At 35.7% G+C, this 21,405-nt stretch overlaps 1 protein-coding gene across 3 annotated transcripts in view; it reads right to left on the bottom strand.

Annotated features, from left to right (window-relative positions):
• The window catches only part of LOC128985660 (presequence protease, mitochondrial-like), a 31,190-nt gene extending 10,280 nt beyond the window's left edge, over positions 1–20,910 (bottom strand). The window contains exons 1-2 of one of the 3 annotated variants that reach the window (XM_054405422.1): positions 11,124–11,394; positions 9,677–9,793 (exon numbers count right to left, since the gene is read on the bottom strand). Coding sequence is in view for 1 of the 3 variants with exons in the window: in XM_054405420.1 (XP_054261395.1) it covers positions 20,820–20,871 (52 nt within the window). In the remaining 2 variants the exon portion in view is untranslated. Of the gene's footprint in view, positions 1–9,676; positions 9,794–11,123; positions 11,395–20,819 lie in introns of those variants that run through there. The other 2 variants (XM_054405420.1, XM_054405421.1) reach the window with 2 other exon arrangements.
• Between the last annotated feature and the right edge of the window lie 495 nt (positions 20,911–21,405).

Here is a 21,405-nt window from a genome sequence, read left to right on the forward strand (position 1 = left end):
ATAAATTAATGTCAATAATTTAATAGTGTCAATATGTTATATGGATACTGATAGTCAAAGTAACAGTATCAATGTAACAGTCAACTACGTTTATGGATACTGATTCAATAACGTATGGACACTGATTCAAAAACGTATTTGGATGAAGATTCAATAACGTATATGGATACTGATTCAAAAACGTATTTGTATACTGATTCAATAACGTATTTGAATACTGATTCAATATCGTATGGATAGGACTACTGATTAAAACGTATTTGGATACTGATTCAAAAACGTATTTGGATACTGATTCAATAACGTATTTGGATACTGATTCAATAACGTATGGATACTGATTCAAAAACGTATATGCATACTGATTCAATACCGTATTCTGATTCAATAAATTATGGATACTGGTTCAAAAACGTATTTATGGATACTGATTCAATAACGTATTTGAATACTGATTCAATATCGTATGGATAGGACTACTGATTAAAACGTATTTGGATACTGATTCAATAACGTATTTGAATACTGATTCAATATCGTATGGATAGGACTACTGATTAAAACGTATTTGGATACTGATTCAAAAACGTATTTGGATACTGATTCAATAACGTATTTGGATACTGATTCAATAACGTATGGATACTGATTCAAAAACGTATATGCATACTGATTCAATACCGTATTCTGATTCAATAAATTATGGATACTGGTTCAAAAACGTATTCATGGATACTGATTCAATAACGTATATGGATACTGATTCAAAAACGTATTTGGATACTGATTCAATAATGTATATGAATACTGACTCAATAATGTTTGGGAATTAAATTTTTGGGACCCGTTCATCCCTAATTTTAAAAGGTTAGATTATTCCCGACCTTCGGCCGAAATTCATTACTTTTTCACGACTTTTCCCGCCCTTTCAAAATCCCCGACTTTTTCCCGATTTTCCCGGAATTCCCGACTAGTAGACACCCTGCTAACGAAGAACTACCGATTGGTATATAGATATAAGCATTTATAGTCATAAAACTGTGCCCGCTGGAAATTGTATAGTTGTGAAGTTAGCGTACCCACTTTGTATGCCTCGTAGCTTTTTTATTTTTTTGAGAACTAACGTTATTATTATAGAACTATCGAGAACTAACGAAGAACTAACGATTGGTATATAGATATAAGCATTTATAGTCAGAAAACTGTGCCCGCTGGAAATTCTATAATTGTGAAGTTGGCGCACCCACTTTTTATATTTCGTAACTTTTTCATTTTTTGAGAACTAACGCAAATATTGGAGAACTATCGAGAACTAACGAAGAACTACCGATTGGTATATAGATATAAGCATTTATAGTCATAAAACTGTGCCCGCTGGAAATTGTATAGTTGTGAAGTTAGCGTACCCACTTTGTATGCCTCGTAGCTTTTTTATTTTTTGAGAACTAACGTAAATATTGGAGAACTATCGAGAACTAACGAAGAACTAACGATTGGTATATAAATATAAGCATTTTTATTTAGAAAACTGTGCCCGCTGGAAATTCTATAATTGTGAAGTTGGCGTACCCACTTTGTATGCCTCGTAGCTTTTTTATTTTTTGAGAACTAACGTAAATATTGGAGAACTATCGAGAACTAACGAAGAACTAACGATTAGTATATAGATATAGGCATTTATAGTAAAAAAAACTGTTCCCGCTGGAAATTGTACAATTGTGAAGTTAGCGTACCCACTTTGTATGCCTCGTAACTTTTTTATTTTTTGAGAACTAACGAAAAAATTTGGGAACTACCGAGGACTAACGAAGAACTAACGATTGATATATAGATGTAAACATTTCTCCTCAGAATACGGCCCGTGCTAGAACCCGGAAGTGTGAAGTTAGCGTACCCACTTATAATCGGCTATAACTTTTTTATTTTTTGAGAACTAACGAAAAAATTTGGGAACTATCGAGAACTAACGATGAACGATTGGTATGATCAAAAGTGGATACGCTAATATGGGTACGCCAACTTCACGGACCTTCTCAACTCTTGCCATTTACACTTAATTTCAAATCAAATCACTTTATTCAACAACAAATATATACAAGAAATACATATGTCAGACTTAAGAATAGTACATATTTCCCCAAATGAGCCTGTGCTAGGGGAAAGAGCTCTTACCAGCAAGATATATATGACTTGTCTGCTATATTGGTTAAATAATAGTACACTGATAAAAAGTATATAATGCACAATCAAAACATCATGCTTTGAACATTCAAAAACACAATTGCTATCTTGGGTGTGTAGCTAGCATCTCAGACTTCAGTGCGGAGGGGACATGTTCAATTCCCGGCACATCCAAAAAACTTTGATGAGTTTGGACAGTTTTCCCTTAAAAAAGTGTTTAAACTAAAAATAACTTTGACTTGGTTAAAAATGCAACTGGCATAGAAAAAGAGGGAAAAGAACACTTAAATATCATGAGCAAACTGAACAACAACAATAAAATTATGAGTATATATACATTTCTATCTAATTAATTCAAATAATATTATAAAAGTAAATTTTAAGGGGATAAGTTAATTAAGTTATTATGATGGTGTCAGAGGTAGGGGGTGAATTTATGTAAGGCGTGCAAATTATAGCCTCTGCGTAAATAGGCTCTCATCCCATAGTCATCAGCCACTTGCAGACCTGTCATTTGTATACACAGCAACACTGCCAAATTCGGTAGCAGTAGGCCTAGTTAATGTTGGGAGGTAATTTGCATTACAGAATGACGGGGAGCAATAAAAAATATGTTCTTTTAGCAAATTTCCTATAGAGAATAAGCTATTACCGTAGTACTCATGGTAAGACCTGGACCCGGGACCGATTTACTTTTACATTTTGAGGTCCCTAGAGGACAAAAACACCATCCGTTCAAACCCATTATATATAAATATGTGTGTCCGTTAGCATGATAACTCGAGCAAAAATTATCTGATTTTGATGAAATTTGTTACAAACATGTAAACCTACATTTATTCCAACGAGTTCGCGAATCAGCATGATCGGACCATGGGAATGGGGGTTTGTGGGGGTTTTATGTGGTAATAATTGGGATTTCCCATTTTCGACCCAAAAAACATAAAATTTAGCAATTTCTTTCCAAACCATTTTGTAGAGCTTAAAAAAACAAATAATTTAGTACAATGAAGCGTTATGCGCCTAATGGTTACGGAGAAAATTCAAAAAAATTGTAAATTTAAATTCCCCATGTTATTTGTATGGAGAATAAGTAAACTGTTGTAGTTTGCTTGTTTATGAACATACTTTGATCAAATTTGGAAAATGCATTTATTTCATACTAAACTATTTAAAATTTTACTAAAAACACGTTTTTGACCCTCCCTGTCGCAGCAAACCTAACTAACTCTTTAAACTAATGCTTTTTAAATAGGGAATAAATGTGATATTTTTAATGAGATATTTTAGTGTAAATCCAATCAGGCAAATGGAAATTCGCTTAGTCTGCAGGTTTGCTGCGTTGGGGGTATTTCAACAAACTAAAGGCTAGTTGTGAAGTACAGTATCCAAAGTTTTGCCTGTGTCTTGTACATGGTAATTGTGTTGTAAGCTAGACAAAATAATTTCTTTATTATTCTTAATGAAAATGTTTTGATGAATAATTGTCTGATATTTAAAACTGAGAATTCTGAGAAGAGTAGGTTGGCTGGATAATATTTAGTTCTTTTGGGAATAATTTTGATTAAGAATTTCTGTGAAACATACTCATAGTAAAATAATAGATGGGACTGTACATAAAATATGTAGAGCTACTGTTCAGCCAAATAATAACTTTGTTTGTTGTATGATTGGGACAGACAAAGTATGGTACTCTGTTTAGGACCAATTAAGTATTTTTTTAGACCACCATGTTTGATTTAACGTTCCTACTACAAGGAAGTAGATGTACTGAAAAAAATTTTTAAAAACTCTTCCAAGATGTTAAAAGGTGGCAGATCCTCTTCAAGATGTATGGTGAATGAGCAGCCTCAGTGGCATCATTAAAAAATAGCAGGCGAACTATGTGGTTTGTCCGTAAATGATCACGTTGAGGTCCACCGCACATTGAAGCAAGGTGAGGTGGAGGAGAGGTGCAGGCTAGGTGTAGATGGGAGCGAAGGCGTTTTCATGTCACCGCACATTGGGGTGAGGCGGGTCAGAGATTTCCTAGCTTTGGTCCTACAAAGTTGCGATTAGAGGGCAAATTTTTGGATCTTCAATCTGATTCTGATTTTAATAATTTAGTTTAACATGGTTTTACTATATTCGCTATCCAAAACAGGTAAAAAGTTTTTGGAAATATGATTACATGAAAAAATATTAAGCCACAGAGGCTATGTTTTAACTACTGAACTGCCAGACCGGTCTTTTAGAGAATATTTTTGTGCGAACAAACCATAGTTTGATGATATCCATAAGTTGATTGAAAGTGACATTACGGTAGTGGAAGGAATGTAATTTGCTCAACAACCTATAACTTCCCAAGAAAAGCTATCAGTGATCTTGTACCATCTGAATTAAATGATCCATTACTATATCTTTCACTCACAATAGCCTACACTAGAAAACCAACACAGACGCGAGCGAGGTGCAGGAAAACTGAAGGCCCTATTCCAACTACAACGCCGCGGAGGACTGACAGAGGGTGCTCTCTTCTCAATGTGCGGTGCTCCATTTAAACACATGTATTACAGAATCAGCCATGCCTTGCCTGCACCTCGCCTCGCTCCAATGTGCAGCGGGCCTAAATGACATACTGTACTGTACTGTACTGTTATGGTTTGATTACCGCAGTGACAAATAGAAATTTAGTTAAAATCCATTTTTAGCCCCTGAGCTGTGATATTAATTAAAAATAGGTATTTACCTTCGTCTACAGCTCAATCTGTTGTAACTTGAGTTACGGCCGTTTCGGCATTATAATGCCATCGTCAGACGTTGAACATTCAGCTGAAGTAGCGTCGTCATAGTTGAAACACAAAACACGAACAGGCCTGTCGCACACACGGTACCGGTTGACATTGCCACGATCTGAACTGGATACCGACTGGAGGTTAATCCTGCATCGTTCTTTGCGTAGTGGTGTTATCAGCTAACCTTTGTACTCCTGCCTTTTGTCTCTTGTCCTGGTCTAAAATACTATTGAAAATGATGTGTGATTTATATTGTAGTTTGTCATTTAATATTGTGTCATCAAAATTATTTTCTGTATAGGCTCTGTAAATTTCGTATTCTTCTAATGTATCCAATTTATTTCCTTTCTTGCTTGTGTGGAGTATATCAAGGCCAGTGTTCAGATCATACATGTCATGGTTTTTATCAACCAGGTGTTGCGCAAAGGATGATTTTTGTTTGTCGGCTCTTGGACATGGGTGATGTTCTTTGTACCTGGTTCCGAATGTCTGTCCAGTTTTTCCTATGTAAAAGCTCGGGCAACTAGCACATTTAATTTTGTATACACCTGACTTCTCACTTTTGTCGATTACACGATCAGAAACGTTTAATTTATTAATTGTCTTGTTGTTGGTCTTGAACGCCAATTCGATACCATGTTTTTTTCAATTCTTTCGTAAGTGAGTACTGAATTGAATGTGAGTACTCTACACACACATACTTCTTCTTTTGTGGTTGGACGTCTCCAGACTTTTTGTTTTTCATCTTACTTAATAACCTGTCAATCATATTGCTGTTGTACCCATTAGATAGCGCTATGTGTTTGATCAAATTGAGTTCTTTATTAAAATTGTTGTCTGACATTGGAACATTTAATAATCACATCTGACGTCTGACATGGAACAATTTTCATATGAAAAACAAAAAGTCTGGAGACGTCCAACCACAAAAGAAGAAGTATGTGTGTGTAGAGTACTCACATTCAATTCAGTACTCACTTACGAAAGAATTGAAAAAACATGGTATCGAATTGGCGTTCAAGACCAACAACAAGACAATTAATTGAGCGGAGTGAGCGAAGCGAGCGAAGCTCTTATACGTCGACTTGTATGCATTTCGTAATACGCAAACTCCTCCTAGACGGCTGAATCAATCGTTTTCAAATTTTGGGTGGTGATAAAGACCATATCGGTGAGTGCCAACATCTATATGGCGTTAAAAATAACTCTCAGGAATCCGCCCCACTGGGTCTCAAAGTTTTAATGTAATCCTTATGGAAGCAGTATTTGACACATAAATAAATACATATGATCAGCTGTTGACTTTTGAATGCAGTAGATAAAGAAATAGCTGATAGCATTATTCCACAGATATTAGAACAGAAACGGCATCAATCATAAATATAATCAAATGACGACACTAGCTTGAGGTCCGTGACGTAGGAAGTGCTGAAGGAAGTACTAAAGGTGAACAGTCTGGAGTGTGGAAACTGTTTATGACGATTAGATTTAGGTATCTGCATTCCTAAAATTATATGGGGAGGGAGGAAAACGGGTCCGCGACGTAGGAAGTGATGAAGGAAGTAGTCATGGCGAGCCGTCCGGAGTGTGGGAACTGCTTATGACCATTAGATTAAGGTATTTTCAATCCTATGATGCTATGGGAAGGGAGGGAAACAGGTCCGTGACGTAGGAAGTGGTGAAGGAAGTAGTATAGGCAAGCAGTCCGGACTGTGGGAACTGTTTGTGACGATTAGATTAAGGTATCTGCAATCCTAAAATGCTATGGGAAGGGAGGAAAACAGGTAGGTGACGTAGGAAGTGGTGAAGGAAGTATTTAAGGCAAGCTGTCCGGATTGTGGGAACTGTTTATGACGATTAGATTAAGGTATCTGCAATCATAAAATGCTATGGGAAGGAAGGTAAACAGGTCCATGACGTAAGAAGTGGTAAAGGAAGTAGTAAAGGCAAGCTGTCCGGAGTTCATGACGCAGCTGGGAACTGTTCATGACGATTAGATTAAGGGATCTGCAATCCTAAAATGCCATGGGAAGGGAGAGAAAAAGGTCCGAGACGTAGGAAGTGGTGAAGGCAGTAGTCAAGGTGAGCTGTCCGGAGTGTGGGATCTGTTTATGACGATTAGATTAAGGTATCTACAATCTTAAAATTCTATGGGAAGAGAGGGAAACAGGATAGCGACGTAAGAAGAGGCGAAGGAAGTAGTAAGGTGAGCAGTGCGGAGTGTGGGAACTGGGAACCGTTTGTAGCAGTTAGATTAATGTATCTGCAATGCTGAAATGCTATGAGAAGGGACGGAAGCATCCCCACGACATAGGAAATAGTGAAAGAAGTAGTAAAGGCTAGCAACGCGGAGTGTGGGGAATGTTTGTGGCAATTAGATTAACGTATCTAAAATACTAAATTGCTATGGAAAGTGATGAAAACAGGTCCACGATGTAGGAAATGGCTTAGAAAGTAGTAAATTATGAGCATAGTGTGAAAACCGTCTGTGGCAGTTAGATTGATGTATCTTTAATCCAAAATTCTATGAGAAGGGAAGGAAACAAGTCTATGACGTAGGAAATGGTGAAGGAAGTAGTAAGGCTTGCAGTGCAGAGTGTGGGAACTGTCTTTGGCAATTACATTAATGTATCTGCAATCCTAAAATGCTATGGGATGAGAGGGAAACAGGTCCACGACGTAGGGGGTGGTGAAGGAAGTAGTAAAGGTGAGCGTGTTGAGTGTGGGAATCTACAATGCTAAAACGCTATGGGAAGAGACTGTAGCACGAATCGATACATATTTCGATACATGCAATTGCTTACAATAGAAATTTACAACTGAGTTGACAACAGCTAATTTTTACTCCATAGAGGCTTAAAACTATTTTGACTTCCTAAAGAGTAAAAATGCTACTTTAGACCCGCAACGCATGCATTAAAAATGACTGTTATTACTCCAGTATGACCAAAACAATACAATATAAACCCTTGATGACTCCGCTCAATTTTGTGGATGCCTCTGCAAACGCCACCTAGTAAATTAAACGTTTCTGATCGTGTAATCGACAAAAGTGAGAAGTCAGGTGTATACAAAATTAAATGTGCTAGTTGCCCGAGCTTTTACATAGGAAAAACTGGACAGACATTCGGAACCAGGTACAAAGAACATCACCCATGTCCAAGAGCCGACAAACAAAAATCATCCTTTGCGCAACACCTGGTTGATAAAAACCATGACATGTATGATCTGAACACTGGCCTTGATATACTCCACACAAGCAAGAAAGGAAATAAATTGGATACATTAGAAGAATACGAAATTTACAGAGCCTATACAGAAAATAATTTTGATGACACAATATTAAATGACAAACTACAATATAAATCACACATCATTTTCAATAGTATTTTAGACCAGGACAAGAGACAAAAGGCAGGAGTACAAAGGTCAGCTGATAACACCACTACGCAAAGAACGATGCAGGATTAACCTCCAGTCGGTATCCAGTTCAGATCGTGGCAATGTCAACCGGTACCGTGTGTGCGACAGGCCTGTTCGTGTTTTGTGTTTCAACTATGACGACGCTACTTCAGCTGAATTTTCAACGTCTGACGATGGCATTATAATGCCGAAACGGCCGTAACTCAAGTTACAACAGATTGAGCTGTAGACGAAGGTAAATACCTATTTTTAATTAGAAATTTAGTCCTGTTTTCAGCTATATAATGTTTATTATACTTGTTTATCTTAGTTATAAAGCTGTCATAAAAGAATTGAAATTTAGACCAAAAACATTAGGACCAACTGTGTCAGCACTGACAATTTTTAGCAAAAAATCGCTAGAAAAAAACTGTTTGTCAACCTGATTGGAACCCAGGTCATTTTTCGGTTTTTGAGAGTACAGTAATTTACCCTGTGTGGTTGGAGGTAGCGTCATTTCCCTTTGTTCCGACATTCCTGCCTTTTGTTGTTCCCACGATCTCTGTCCTTTAAAAGTCAAACCCCAATCCTCCCCACCTCCCATCATCCCCAGTAACGTTCGCTCAGTTCTAACCATAAGTAACTTATGTTTGTGTATTTGTGAGTGTATCAGTGAGTTTATAGTTGTCACTATGAGCGAACTACACTAAAATGAGATAGACAGAGCAAGTCAATCCAATGTCTAGTGAAATCCTAACTGATGACAACGAGGATGACACAGGTTAGCCGACCCGGACTTTGTGCCCAGTGATTGTTTGGGCAGCGAGGACGTTGTTTACAACTAGGTAATGGACATAGAAGGCAACAATTTTATTAATAGGTAGTGAAAATGTTTGAATGGCAAAACTGCTTTCTCTTCTGTTGCAAGGGCAAAACAATAATATTTTCTTCGTCCAGAGAACACATACCACATCTAGTGCAAGTAAGTACTTTCACCATCGAGCACTGGCCGTTCAGTTAAATAATTAATATCAAGCTTCAGTTTTGTTGAGTTATTCACGTATTTGTGGTTTGGATGAGTCCAAGTTCTATTAACGAACTAACACTGAAAGGGGAGGAAGGTTTGTGGAGTAGAAACAGCTGTCAGTTGTTTACATTCGATACTAAACACACAACGACATAAGAGCAAAATCAGAATTGCAATATGCAGTAATATGACTTTTATAAGCAAATGGACTTAGGTGCCGTTGGAAAATACAATAAACCATCTACGATACATAAACTATTAATCACACCAACAAAAATTATAAAAAAATTACCAGTAATAGAAGCTAGGCCACTGCTGACATGATTGTCCTCATTCCAACCCTCACTCAACGTCTGTTAATGGTGCCATAGTGCATAATCCCATAGTAGCCTACATAATCCCATTGTGCCTAAAAGTGAAAACGTGCCACAGTGCGTAATTTTATGTATCAGCAACTAATTAATGATATTAGGTCTACATGTGTTTTTATATTACACCCGTCCAGACCACGCCATATTACCTTCGTACCGCTCAATTATCCTTAGATTCGTAATCTTAACCTTTGTTTTACGGCCACTTAGGAATCTCTCCGACAAAAACTGATTGCATTTTTGGATTCAGCGTGAAAAATACTGTAGGCTAAGGAGACATCTAAAAATGACATCATATCCCAATGTAGATACAGTAAATATTTGCCGAATGTTCCCCTAAATAGGAAAGTACCGTTTTTAATCCTAATGCGTAATCAATAAATACAGTCAAAAGTATTGTTCAAGTCTGTTTTTGAATTATATTTAGAAAGGCCAATATAAGTCCTACACATAGCCTATTCTAACCATCAGAAAATTTATTTTGTTATTATAATATGATTCCAGGTAACAAAAAATAACATTACCTACCTAAATAACACTGGAGGTAAAAATGACTCACAATAAATTGGCCTTGATGATCATTTGGCCTTAAATGGAACATATTTTTATTCTTACGTAATAAAACAATAAATGTACTAACTTAACCCCGCTCTTAATATCAACCAACTGTTCAGAGGTTAGGGCTACGGTACTAGCTCAACTGAGCAGTGACAAAAAAATGTAAACAGAGACTGAGAATCGCATGAGAACAGACAAGACTAGGGCCTAGTGCTTGCAACAACGCCTCTGTAAACCTTGAGGAAAAACACTTAAATATTGGCTTCCTGGAAGTAGCCGGATAAACCGAGGACCAGAAATACCAAGGGCGGATATCAGGGGTTCTACTGTATGTCCAAATTATGCTTTCGGACACATACAGTCATTACGTATTATATAACATCATTAGGCTAATGCAGTTAGCCTAAAGATGTAGCCTATGTCCACCATTTCAACTCCCAAACTGAAAACAGGAGAAAGTCTTAGCCTACCAGTAAACAAAGACATACTGTAATAGAAGAATTTCCTGTATTTTCTGTAAACCATATTGAAGAGCTTAACCAAAATGTAGGCCTACAGTTTCTTAACTGGTCTACGCTAATAATGATTGAAACTATCGATTGAGAATCGATTAATAATCAATATTTTAAACTAACTATAGGCTATAAATTATGAAATTAAACTGTCATAACCTAACCAAACCAACCAAACTTGCTGATAGGCCTAATGAATAATTCGAATGAAGGTTTACTAATCGAATCGATAGTTTCAATCGATATAAGCTTAACCCGGTTAAGAAACTGCACCCAAAGACAAAATACCTGCACTTACCTGAATAAATTAGACTGTAAGTTATTCTGATGCAAGAAAGTCATCAATTGACTTAAGCTTGTTTTCCAACTAGGCTATACAAAAATGTGGAATTCTATACGACACTTCAATGAAAACTTCAATTGTAAGACAGGCCTAGCATACTTATTTTTCACGACTAGGTAACTGTAAGATTTTCAAGAGAAATAATTAATAATTTACTGAACTGATGCAAAATGTCAGTAATAACCACTTTTAAGTTCAATGCAAGGTTCGGTTAAGGTTAGATTAAGATTACTATTACTAAGAATAAGAAATAAGAAAAACGATGTTTTTTCGTCATTTCATTTTTTTATGATTTTTTTTTATATTCGACGTTGTAATATTGGCTGGTTTTTCTGTTGGCTATGAAACATCGCGATATAGCGGGCGATATGGCTTATCATTGATTGTTACACACCATACGATTCACAACTAAACTTGTTGACATTGTTGTGATCATCATATCAGTGGGGTAGGACTTGGGTAGGATACTGGGTAGGATCGGTATTACCATAGAATAACTAAATACCCCCGCCGCAGCAAACCTGCCGCCTAAGCGAATTTCCATTTGGCCGAATTGATTTTCAATTGATCTATTTAAATAACATTTGGTTTAACGAGTACCTAGGTTTGCTGCTACAAGGAAACTAATAAAGTAGTGTGTTTTTAGTAAAATATTGATAGCTTACTATAAAATAAATAAATTTGACAAGTTTGATCAAAATATATCCATAAACAAGCAAACTACAACATTTTACAATATTCTCCATAAGAATAACATGGGAATTTTAAATTTACAATTTTTTTAGTTTTCTCCGTAACCAATAACCGTACAAAAACACTTTGATATACTGAATTGTTTGTTTTTTAAGCTCTTTAAGAAGGTTTGGAGAAAAATTGGGAAATTTTGTGTTTTGAGGGTAAAAAGTGAGAAAAACCAATTTTACCCCATAAAACCCCCCATAAAACCCTGTTCCCATGGTCCGATCATGCTGGATCGCGAACTCATTCAAGTTTATCCCGCCTTACACCTTCAAACCAAATTTCATCAAAATCGGATAAAAATTACTCAAGTTATCGTGTTCACGGACACATATATATATATATAAATCCATAAATCTATATATATATATATACCTATATATATATACATATATAAAAATTTTAACGAATGGTGTTTTTGGCCTCTGGGGACATTAAAATGAAAAAGTAAATCGGTCCCGGGCCTAAGTCTTACCATGAGACCTACGGTAATAGCTACTTCCCTATAGGGAAATTCGCTAAAATAACACGAAGTTTTGTTTATCTATTTTTTAGAGTATTTTTTACATATTTCTGCCACCCACTTTTCCTAAGTTTGGAAAAGTATTTTAATAAAATTGTATTTTATTTTTTTTAATATAACTTGAGTTTATTACAGGCATTTGCTTATTTGAAACTCCCTTTGTAAGTCACGCAATTACATTTTCCATAAGCCTACACTCTAGTAAATTTGTGTACACAAGTACAAACATTGATTGGTGTTGGGGTTTTCAAATCGTAGGGTAAACTATTTATTATGAATACATATAAGACTCCAGCCAGAGAGAAGGCCTCACTTGAGCATTTTAACTACATTTTTTTTAAACCCACTGGCCACTGGCCGCTGGCTAGATTTCATTATTTCAAATCCACCGGAGTAATTGTTTCGACCTTTGGAAAGGACTGATCATGAACCCCCAGACATTTGTTATTGGTATTAATTAATAATTCTAGATATTTTGTTTATGGTGGTACTGTAGATACAGTAGTAAAATGTAATTCCTTTACAAACACGTAAAAAGGGTCATTTATGTAAAGACTTACTGTTTATAGACAAAATATATTCATAAAACTATAAAACACAGCAAATTGTAATTGCATATATCAATGAAACATATATATTCACTCAACAGCAGTTGATGAATTATCTTCCGAAAAATACAAAGTTTGGGGGATAATCTCAATTCTTATACCAACAACTCCAGTGGTAAAAAACTAAATTCAGATTAGTGAAGTACGCTGTATTTGTCTCATGTATTGTTTGGGGTCGTTCATCGTGTAAATCCTTGACGAATCCTACTTTTACCAGACTGATGTGCGTATGTACCGGACAGGACAAATGGAAATCTGTCAAAACAGCCTGATTGCAACCATTAGAACTGTTGTCAGGTGAGGTACCGTTAGTTTGAAAATAGTGTGACAATATCTGAGGCTTTCACAATCAGCGTCGTCTTCAGGTTGGGGGCACAGGAAAAAATTAATCGTCGGATTGATTCTGAACATATTAAAACACTAGCAGAATACCCGTCCTTCGTACGAGGTTGACGTAACAGTATAAAATGCTTATTGCAGTTATACTCTTGCTTTGCATTTGTAATGGGAGAGGAGATGGTTTGAGAAAATTTGGTTCTTTTAATTTACGGTATGCTATAGTTATAACACATCTACCATAGCCATAATGATCAACCCTTATACCTAAACAAAAAAATAAATTATCGAATATTTGCACAATATCAAAAGATTATTTATAAATAAACTTAACAGTAAACAACTTAACTACTTTGACAGTTCTCATTGTGTATCACAGCTTTTTGTCACTGCTTGGTTCAAATTAACTTTTGTCATAAATGCAAAAAATATTAACAGTGCTGCACCCTGTTGGTAAACCTTATATCTTTTTAATTATATTGAATATCATAGAACTTTATGGTATATAGTCAATGATAGAACCAACTTGTGACCAATAGCTGAACATTTTTTTAAATTCCTTTTAAATATTAATACTTATAAGGTTGACATGGGACACTGGGGAGGAGCCCGAAATGATTTTTGAGATAAGAATATGTCTATATGTTAATCAGGAATGTGAGCTATCATCATACCAAATTTCAGCCCAATCCGACCAGTAGTTAATGCGTGATTGAACTTCAAACACACAAACTTCACAATCAAACTTTCACATTATCTTACTAATATTATAAATGTGAAGGTTTGTGTGTTTGTTTGTTTATTTCTTTGTTTGTTTGTTTGTTTGTTTGAAGTTCAATCACGCATTAACTACTGGGTGTATTTGGTTGAAATTTGGCATGATGATAGCTCACATTCCCGATTAACATATAGGCATATTCTTATCTCAAAAATCCTTTCGGGCTCCGCCCCAGTGGCTCTGTAGTTCCCCATGTTACCTTATGAGTATTCATATTTAAAGATAATTAAAGAATTTTGTCAGCTGTTTCAACTAAAAAAGTTGATTCTATGATATGCAAAAGCATTAAAAAGTTATAAGATTTACCAATCGGGTGCAGCACTATTATTTTTTTTGCATTTATGAAAACAGCTAATTTGAACTAGGCAACAACAAAAGTGCAGTGAGAACTGTCACAGTATGATTGTTTACAGTTGTTATGTTTTTAATTTCATGAATAATTTGTGATATTTTGCGAATTTTATAATAATTAATTTTTCTTTATTGTTTAGGTATAGTGGTAGAACATTATGACTATGGTAGATGTGTAATACTATAGTATACCGTAAATTTAAAGAAACAAATTTTATCAAACTGTGTCCTCCCCCATTGTCAAACGCAAAGCTTGAGTACAACTTAAGCATTTTATACTTATATTGTATGTCAACCCCGTACGAAGGACGGGTACTCTGCTAGTTTATAATATGAGTATGATTTTACAGATTATAGCACATTTAAAATTCACTCTTCAGCAACCTTGTCCTGGTTCTCATTGCAGTCTGAAATGACAGCTGATTAATTTAAAGACAAGAGAGCGAATGTGGGCTAGTTAGTGTGGTACGGATAACGATGACCGTACACGGTTAGTGACGCAACACATACGCACCCAGATCACGATCACACACATCGTGAGACATACTATCACGTGACTCACGAAACTGAAATGCCTATGGATACTTCACATGGCAGCCATATAATTGGATATATACCCATTACTTTTACTTTTAATAAAAAGTGCAACCCAATCAAATCCGCTTTTTGAATGTTTTATTAGTTTTGTGGACGCATAGTAAGTGTGGGGTATGCTCTGTTAATTTCGGAATCCATATAGGCTACACATACAAATAATCAAAACAATCAACGTATGAAAAATAATAAAATGTATATAAACTTATATCTTAATCTAAGTATTGGTAGGTTGGCTCAATATAAATATTGACTTATTTTAATAATGCTTGTGCTCCCTCATCTATACAGTAGTCCAGCAACAATATTAGTTCCTATTACTGCCGTCTAGATTGGGTTCTTATTGTTATGGTACTCTTACTGTTACAGTACAGTGTGACAGGGTCGTCATTTAATTTAGCAGATACTGTGTATGCTGTAAAACAGTTGCAAGTTGACACCTTCTTGTAAAGTTGCATGGTGTTTATGGAAAAAGGTCTCTAATTCTAAATTTATAGCATTACGGATTCGTCCAATTGTGCAATTAATTGATTTGATTTTTGCGGAATTTGTTTCCTTACTTTGCGAGGTGTCTTTGTGTTTTGTTCTTTTCCTTCTCTATTTGTATGGTAAGTCCATTTCCCATCAGAAGATGGTTTGGACCGTCAAACCAACAAGTTTCGCTATGAAGGATTGGACTGGCAAGCCTTATTTTCTGCGTCTATAAAAGTTCAACCTTATGGGGGTAGTTGTATACAACATTCAGTTATGGGGGAGTGTAAGAAATTCATTGGTCCTTTACTGACTCTACTATCTCACTTGAGGGTGACAGAAGTGCTATAGGATACGCATAATTCAATAATAACATTTATTTAGCTATTTAAATTTGTAGATGAGTGGATGTTTGTATTAAAAGACTTGATCTGTTAGGCTACAACAACGCTTCAATATACTAAATTATTAGTTTTTCTTAGCTCTACAAAATGGTTTGGAAAGAAATATAAATATTTGTGGATAGACAAATAATGGGAAACCCCCATTTTACCCATGAAACGCCCCATAAAACCTCGATCCCAAAGTCTGATCATGCTGGTTCGAACTCTTTCGAATAAATGTAGGTTTACACGTGTATACTAAATTTCAACCCTCCGAGCGTCACTCGTCGAAAAATCGACGCACGACACACTTTGTGTAGTGTCACGCGTCGATTTTTCGACGCACGAACATCGTTTACGGCGAAGGCTCTATGGCTGACTGAATCGGATTGAACTGGATCGAGTTAGGTATCGTTCTTTTCGTTAGATTCTAAGCTTTCTCCAGAGGTCTGTCTCTAAGCGCTTTATGTTCTTCGAGCCGATCGTAATTGTAGCAGACAGCTGACGTGCGTATTTGTAAACAGCTAGGTTACCCTCGGACCGATGAGTGATGTGTTTTATTACGTTATCATTGTTTTAGTGTTAAAAATCAAAAGTAGTGTTATTCGTGGTGCATTATAAGAAGATTTAAGTGATTTTGAAGGGCTGGTTGATGATCCTGAAGAAGTAGGTAGTGATATTGATGTAAATTATCAGCCAGATTCCTAGCTATGGTTAGGCTATGCATTCTTAGCTAAACGCTATGTACTGAAATCTGTTTTTTGCCCATAACTTATTTATTTGCAAATCTACTTCCTTATATTATTATATATTTGTAATCCTCATAAAATTTAGAACAAAGTGGCTATTTTCAAATATTTATAGGCCTATAATTTATACAATTTCATTGAGCGCAAACTTATTTTTTTTTTGAAAATTTTCCAAAATATTTTTTTTTTACCTAAAAAATTTTTTTGAAACAAATGTTCCTTATGTTTTATGTATAATATTGAAGCCCATGATTTTCCAAACAAAATGGTATATAGAACAGTAGAATTAACATTGTTTTAAGCTTCTCAGATCCGTTTTAATAAAACCTTGCAAATGCGCCAAAAATAGGCGGACATTAAGGCCTAAACTATGGACACTCGGGGGGTTTAAAAATCGGATCATTTTTGCTCTAGTTATCTCTCTAACGGATATATATAGTGCATAAATTTAAACGGATGGTGTTTATAGCCCATGGGGACCTCAAAACTAAAAAGTAAATCGATCCCGGGTCAGGTCTTACCTACGGTAATAGCTTATTTCCTATTCAGTATGGTAATTCACTAAAAGAAACCGTTCGGGTAAAAAATCAAACAAAACTATTAATAATTATTCTTACTCAATTATTATTATTTTGACATAAATATTTATATTCAACCAAATATAATACTTAATATTCTACTTAATTCTCTACTAATCTTAATATTCTACCTACTATTTTCTTAATGTTCTAGTAGTGGTTTTAAGTAGTTTTATGGAATAGTTAAGTATCTTAGTGTAAAGGAAATTGCCTTGGAAAGATAATTGTATTGTACTTTAGAATAGCAATAGACAATAGCGTTAATGGATCAGTAAACACCTAAAGACCGGCATTTATTACAAACTTATCCATGCCGCAAACGAACAAACTCGATGTGCGGAAGCATTAAATCTTCTGAGATTGGAGAGGTTCTGCGAACAATTCATCGACATCGGGAACGACGGAAGGAAAGCTGGATGGGGCACTTCTACATTTGGCTTGACACAGTAAGCAGAATTTACAAGCTAACTCTGGAGTTAGCACTTAGGTATACACTTCAGTAGGTTCCAAAACTCAATATGGTAGTACTAAAATACTAACTTTACAAATGGATAAAAATAAGGATTAAGATAAATGTATTTAAACAATGGGCCTTTACACGTAGTTCTGCTGCTCTACTATTTTTAGAATAAAAATGTAAGTTTGTATACGACACAGTCAGTGTCCACGTTTTTGTATTTCATCTATCAACTAACTCGACTGAAATAAATAAGTAGAGAATGTATAAGTATTTGAAAGTTGGAAGAAACATCACACGCTCATCCCATAAACAAAGTCTATCCGCGTTTTTACGATAAATTTTACATTCACATTCATTGTCAAGTCACGGACGCTAGACGCCTCGACTTCGTCTCTAGGGGAGTCACATACAATGTCTGGCTAACATTCTGGATATTCTGCCAGCTGTTCAAATGTGGCGTATAACCAACACAAGAGTTTGTTTAGTTCTTTAACATTATGGTACAGCCTAGAGCCATATCGAGTATCGCGAATTTTGCCTCAGTTAACAAAATATTTAGGCTAAGCACGGATATTAGAAAAGAAACGTTATGGATTATAATAATAAACAAATGACGTCACAGGCCTGAATCTGTGGATCTTAGCCAGTACAAATCTATCATCAATTCGAAGATGACACTCATCTTTGCCAATATGCACACGGATGTGTCTGCTTCTCTGGCCTAAGGATGTAATCCAAAGGGTATGTTTCATTTACATATTTTTAAGACTCTTGGCGTGTAAAACACACATATTCATTGGAATTAACTGTGTCTATGTGCAGCGACAGTTTTTCATTTTATCACTCTATCAATCTATCCACTTTATAATTTGTAGAACAGAAGAAGCTTTTACATGGTTATTGGAGGAATACAATCTTTGTAAAAGGAAATATTAGGTAAATAAAAATATTTAATTTACAAAATATCCCCGCCGAAGCAAACCTGCAGATTAAGCGAATTTCGATTTGCTTGAATTGATATCCGATTACATTTATTTAAATAACATTAGGTTTAACGAGTACCAAAGTTTGCTGATAGAGGGAGGCTAATAAAGTATTTTTTAGTAAAATCTTAATAGCTTTAGTATAAAATAGATACATTTGATCGAAATATATCCATAAACTAGCAAACTACAACATTTTACAGCATTCTCCATAAGAATAACCCCTAAAAGAATCCCCCGTTAAACCCCGTTACCATCGTCCGATCATGCTGGTTCACGAACTCATTAAAGTTTATTCCACCTCACACCTTCAAAGCAAATTTAATCAAAATCGAACAGAAATTACTCAAGGTATCGCATCACGTTCACTGACATAATACATATATAAATTTTAAAGAAGAGTGTTTTTGGCCTCTGGGGACATCAAAATGAAAAATTAAATCACACTAAAAGTACACATATCAAATATTGGTGAAGCGGTAAACCGTGTACTAATACACTTTTAATGTTTGTTATATTTTGTATTTACACAGCTTACGGAGTCGGAGAATGTTCTTCATCAGTTCATTTATTGTTTCAGTTTAATGTTCGTCTATCGGACTTAGCAGTAGTTTATCACAGACAGATTCAATCTTGACCATGTAATGCACGGTCACTCTCTCACATCACCTCAGACTGAGTCGCGATAAAACCATATTAAAAGTCAATCTCACAGTATCTTGGCTTGAGATACACTCAATAGAAGCTTAACCAGCCGTGAAGTGGAGATCGGCTCAGTGTAAACCGTTGTGGGAATGTCCGTTGACGTGGTTATTTTGAAATTCAAAAAACAATTCGACCTTGATGTATCGAACCTCTGAGTACGATTGTTCACGCCGCCTCTCTCATCACAACGGACTTTCTCACGTCCAGCTGCAATCACAGATAACCGCCGCGCCGCCTCTGCGCCACGGCGCGGTACCGATCCATGGGGACGGCGAGTGCATCAGACTACAGGATAGCGAGAGACTTACCGTGCTCGTGTCTGTAGTTAAAACCATCTTCACATCTAGGACGCTAGGTTCTAGCTCGGATCTGTTTACACATTACATCAGGCTATTTCTAGAGGGTTATCACATTATCACATAGGCTAGATAAAATCAATTGGCGATCGGCAGCATTTGAACCCAGGACCTCGGGCTCCGAAGCCCCGAGCTCTACCACTAGACCAGCTCCCCACTTGTGTCTGTAGTATGCCCAAATTAGACTGGCTCGATGGTCGACGGTCGTAGTTCAAAACTATCCGAAAAAATACTTTTTCGCAGGTGTAAATAATTTTTCACAAGATGAAGTGACTTACACAGGTAAGAGAATCCATATTTTGACCTCCCAGTTGGAAGTTTTTGTCTAGTTAAAACGGGGATTTAAAATTCTGTTATTACTTTTTTTACAAGCACAGCATTCGAGCGATATAGAACATTTAAAGTGCAGATGTAATCAGCACTTAATTTAATGAGGATGAGGATGAGTAGTTTAATTTAATGAGCAGATTTAATGAGGTATCATCAAAGGTATCATTAAAGGTCATAAGTCAGGTAAACGATTGCAATTCGTTAACCTAAAATATATATAAAAGTTAAGTTTACCCGTTTTTGCATACAACCTCGAACACTACACAGTTAATGGTAGTTCGCTGAGCTGCTCAGAGCGTAAACTAAAACTAATGGTTAGTTTATTTTCATGTGTTGACTGGTATATGGATGTTCATATCCAATCCCTTCTTCTTCTCGTAAACCCAATGTTGACTGACGGGAGTTGGGTTTACTAAACTAATGGCTAGATTGGCTTAGTTTCAAGCACTCACCTAGCAGATTAAGCTTAGTTTCAAGCACTCACCTAGCAGATTAAGCTTAGTTTCAAGCACTCACCTAGCAGATTAAGCTTAGTTTCAAGCACTCATCTAGCAGATTAAGCTTAGTTTCAAGCACTCACCTAGCAGATTAAGCTTAGTTTCAAGCACTCACCTAGCAGATTAAGCTTAGTTTCAAGCACTCATCTAGCAGATTAAGCTTAGTTTCAAGCACTCATCTAGCAGATTAAGCTTAGTTTCAAGCACTCACTTGGTATATGGACGTTCATATCCAATCCCTTTCTCCTTCTTCTAAACCCCATGATGACTGACAGGAGTTGAGTTTACTCCTCATTAATAGTTAATCACAGTTTCCTCAACCATTTTCCATATTGTAGATGTTAATTGTCTTCAGAGCTAGTAACGTATACATTTAGGCTTTTCTGTAGTGTATCCAAAACTAAATTTGATTAATTTCATCTAATAAATTATTGTTTATCATCTGTATACGTCATGTCTTATCATAATGATAAGTTATATTGTTTACTGAAGTCAAAGTTAGGTACAGTTTTTAGAACTTAAATGTTAATACTACCGCTTCTATTACCATGTTTGAACCAATAATATTTTATATATTTTACATTCTCCACCCTCACATAAAGTATTTTTGAATTCACAAAGATCAAACGCACTGGATGAACTGAAATTTCGTAATTGTTTCTTTAAGTATTTATAGAATAATTTAAAAAATCTGTGAATTAGTCTTTTTTACATGTGATTTGAACTTCTAAATAATAATTGAAAATTAATGTATCCCCGTCCATCGCGGGCTCTGATATGTTAAGTGCACAAAAAAC

This window comes from Macrosteles quadrilineatus, unplaced genomic scaffold (genome assembly GCF_028750875.1).
Source record: "Macrosteles quadrilineatus isolate MER2022 unplaced genomic scaffold, UCM_ALF_1.0 Scaffold_2__2_contigs__length_208266976, whole genome shotgun sequence".
Lineage (NCBI taxonomy): Eukaryota > Metazoa > Arthropoda > Insecta > Hemiptera > Cicadellidae > Macrosteles > Macrosteles quadrilineatus.